This window comes from Acyrthosiphon pisum, chromosome A1 (genome assembly GCF_005508785.2).
Source record: "Acyrthosiphon pisum isolate AL4f chromosome A1, pea_aphid_22Mar2018_4r6ur, whole genome shotgun sequence".
Taxonomy (NCBI): Eukaryota; Metazoa; Arthropoda; class Insecta; order Hemiptera; family Aphididae; genus Acyrthosiphon; species Acyrthosiphon pisum.
In genome coordinates this window covers 116,997,786-117,001,297 of record NC_042494.1, presented here as the reverse complement: position 1 = coordinate 117,001,297, position 3,512 = coordinate 116,997,786, and the positions used below count along the sequence as shown (strand labels likewise).

General features: G+C 28.0%; 1 protein-coding gene across 1 annotated transcript in view; it reads right to left on the bottom strand.

The window, feature by feature from the left end:
* The window catches only part of LOC100159740 (structural maintenance of chromosomes protein 5), an 8,797-nt gene extending 5,932 nt beyond the window's left edge, over positions 1 to 2,865 (bottom strand). Inside the window, exons 1-5 of the mRNA XM_016801777.1 lie at positions 2,695 to 2,865; positions 1,812 to 1,967; positions 1,614 to 1,692; positions 1,431 to 1,554; positions 591 to 708 (exon numbers count right to left, since the gene is read on the bottom strand). Coding sequence (XP_016657266.1) covers positions 591 to 708; positions 1,431 to 1,554; positions 1,614 to 1,692; positions 1,812 to 1,967; positions 2,695 to 2,865 — 648 coding nt within the window. The remainder of the gene's footprint in view (positions 1 to 590; positions 709 to 1,430; positions 1,555 to 1,613; positions 1,693 to 1,811; positions 1,968 to 2,694) is intronic.
* Positions 2,866 to 3,512: the final 647 nt, after the last annotated feature.

The following is a 3,512-nucleotide window of genomic DNA, read 5'->3' as shown; positions in this document are numbered from 1 at the left end:
AAAATAATATTTTATAATAACAATGCAGTTCTGACAAAGGGGGCCTCAAACACACCCTAGCATTATCTCACTATATGCAGGCATGTTTAACACACAACCTGTGGCTTATTTTTGTATGGCCGCGACATCTATATTAATGGAAAATTCATTGTTAAAATAAAAAAATTATACAATTTTCATTTTATGCTACAACAATGTTAGAGAAACATTATGTAACATTATGTTATCTATATAATAAAAAAAAGTGGCCATTTCTCAAATAACGCAGTTTCTTGAAAACTACTACTCAGATTTTCTTGAAATTCAACATAGATATTCAGTTTGAGCTCATAAGTATCAGTCTGAAGTCAAAAATGGCCTAGGTATTTTTTAACGATCACCAGGGAGTCAGAAGTGTAAATTCATTGGTTTATAAAAGAAAAATAAAGAGTGGCCAATTAAAGGTCAAATTATAATTTATAATTGCCATAGCAACAAAATAACAGTAACAATTCATTTTAAAAAATAAATCACCAATCTTTCTTGAATTAATACTTTTAGTTTGATATGCCTGCTGTATTAAGTACCATAAATCTACAATATATACATACACTAGAAATTTGTTGCCAAGCCAACATATATAAGGACCAACATCTCTTCTGTAACACAACCAATAATTGTTCTTCCAACAATTTTTTTTCTGTGAATGAACTAACAATTGTTTCGAGTCTATAAATGAACAGTTTTAAGATAATATTAATAGTATATAAATGAATATGTTTAGGGGGGGGGTCGAAAGCAGAGATTTGCTGCCTTGGTCCAACACACCCATAACAGGAATTTAGATGTATCCTATTCGCAAATTGTTCTATACTCTATTCCAATTAAGATCAGGCTTCGGCAGCTGAGTTGTGCTCATGGGTGTGGCTTTGTTTCTGTGGCAGTGGGACGAAAACTGGTTGCCGCAGAAGCCTGATCTTATTTGGAATAGAGTATAGGGAAGCAATAAGAATTCTGAAAACATAGACTTGAATTTTTCTTAAAGTCTACTTGAAACAATTTTCCTATATTTTTGATTTTATCCCATCAAATCTTTAGAGGTTAAATTAAAAAATACATTAAAACCCTGTCATATTTAAATTATTGGAAAAAAAATCATAAATATATAAGACTATTTAATGTAGACTTTACAACAAATTCAAATCATTTTTTAGAATTCTTATTTACTCTTTACCCTAAAAATGCATACTGCGGCTGACTTAAACTAGTTTATTTTCACGCATTCCCACTACAAAACATGAGAGCTGTGCATGTTTTCTCCTGGAACAGACTTTACTAGATGAATTAATAGATTGGCAATGGCATAAATCTAAATTTCTGTGTTGCGTGTGTGGTAAATAGACAGTTCACTGTTTTCAAATTTTCAATAACCTTAAAGTATAAACGCTTACTTTAAATTTACAGCAATCTCTAATCTTATATTGTCTTGTAATTTCTTTTGATCACTATCATATGAAGTTATGCTAACAGCAAGAGTTTTTAACTTTTCAAAATTGTTCAATAAGTCTTGATTTTCTACAATAATATAATAAAGTACTGAATAAGTGCCCTTTATCAAACAATTATAAACTTACCAATACTTTGTAAAGCATTTATTAATAAACCTTTAGAATCTAATTTAGAAAAATCTTCAAGTCTGTCTTGTGGCAAAAACTGACATAAGTTGTGTACTTTTATGTTAAAATTTTCAACAACATCAGAATACTATAAATATAATAAAAAAATGATAATATTCATTAACCTAAAATTGAACAATATTTGTTAACAATTACTTTTTTTTTGGAGACCAAAATACTGTTGACATAATAGTGACAACTATCATTGCTGGCAAATATTGTTCTTCTCAAATGTACATTTTGATTCGATCTCTTATAAAGTTCTATTGAAATATCTGCTACGGATTTGCCTTTTTTTACAAACTGACTGACCTATAAGTAGTTTATACAAAATAATTAAATACAATGATAGAATTCGCAATTTAAATAAGTATATGATTTTTTTTAATATTATATTAATTTGTTTTTAGTTGATAAAATAACTATCTTTTTTGCAAATTTATTGATATATTTTTATCTTTTTGATTTTATGGACATACTTTTATGAAGTACATATTTTAATACTTAAATAGAAATAAGGTACTTAGGTAAATATTTTTCATTAGTCAGTCAAAATTGATTTAATTAAATTGTGAGTATGTCATAAAGTTTATCGAAACTAAATATTTATAAATTATGATCTATTATGCTGATTTAGATTTCAACCAACTATATACTGTGAAATTGCAAATGGTATCAACGAATTTAGTATTTTTTTATTTTTTAGTGCATATTTAATATCATATTTAAAAAATGTTTCGCATCGAAATAAATATATATTTTTGTATGAATATTATGATAATGATAGCTAATATAACAGATGAATGCTAAAATGATCTACAAAATAGTATTGTTTTTTATCATTCTACACTTAATGTAATAACTACGGTTATATTTAAATTGAACTTATAAAGAAAATAAGTATCCACAGGGAAAGCCACTGAACACCAAATTTTCTCCATACCTGATCTTGCAACGCCTATGTTATTAATTAATGTGAGACACATGAATAAGGGAATAACCTGGTAATACTTCAAGTTGTAACTAAAACTATACTAACTTTGTCTCCTCTATTAATGTCCTTTGGATTACCACCAAATCCTAATATGAGAGCTGTAACAATTGACGATTTTCCAGAACCATTGGGCCCAATTATTAAATTCAGTTTTGAATGTGGAGTATATGTAACTTCAGTAAAAGTCCTGCAAAATCGATAACATATTTGTATCATGGCTTACTAGGAACCTTTGCTTAAAAACATTAAATTTCTTAAAAAAAACAATTGGTATAATTGTTATTTTTTGATGGTGGATATTAAGTATTCATATAATTATTGTAATACTCTTAGGGCCAGTATTATAATCATCGGTATGCTTTGATTACGCTTAACCAGCTGATAATAGATTTTATTACCGGCAGAATTCGGCCGGTTAAGTGTCGGTTAACTTTAACCGGACATTGTAGGAACGGCCCATAACAATATATAGTATTACAGTCCAATTAAAATACCTATATACATTAAAACATTTAACAAAAAAAATAAATTACTTCCTCACTACTTGTAGGCAGTATAGAAATTTGTGTAAAATAAACACTAATTTGTAATAAGTAGGCATATTACAAATTCTAAATATTCATAAATTTGGTAAAATATCACTTTGTGATTAATTCATAAATCAAGTAGAGTTTGGGTTAATCCACGATCAACTTACGTAGGTTTAAGGTAATCAAACTCCATCCAGTGACTAAATGTAAAATCAGTACTAACAACAAACTACCAATTTTTAATAAGAAAAAAATAGCAAAAAGGTAGGACTCTACATTTAAACAACAGGTATCGTTAGAAGCATAGGCGCAAATAGCGTTTGAGATTTGGAG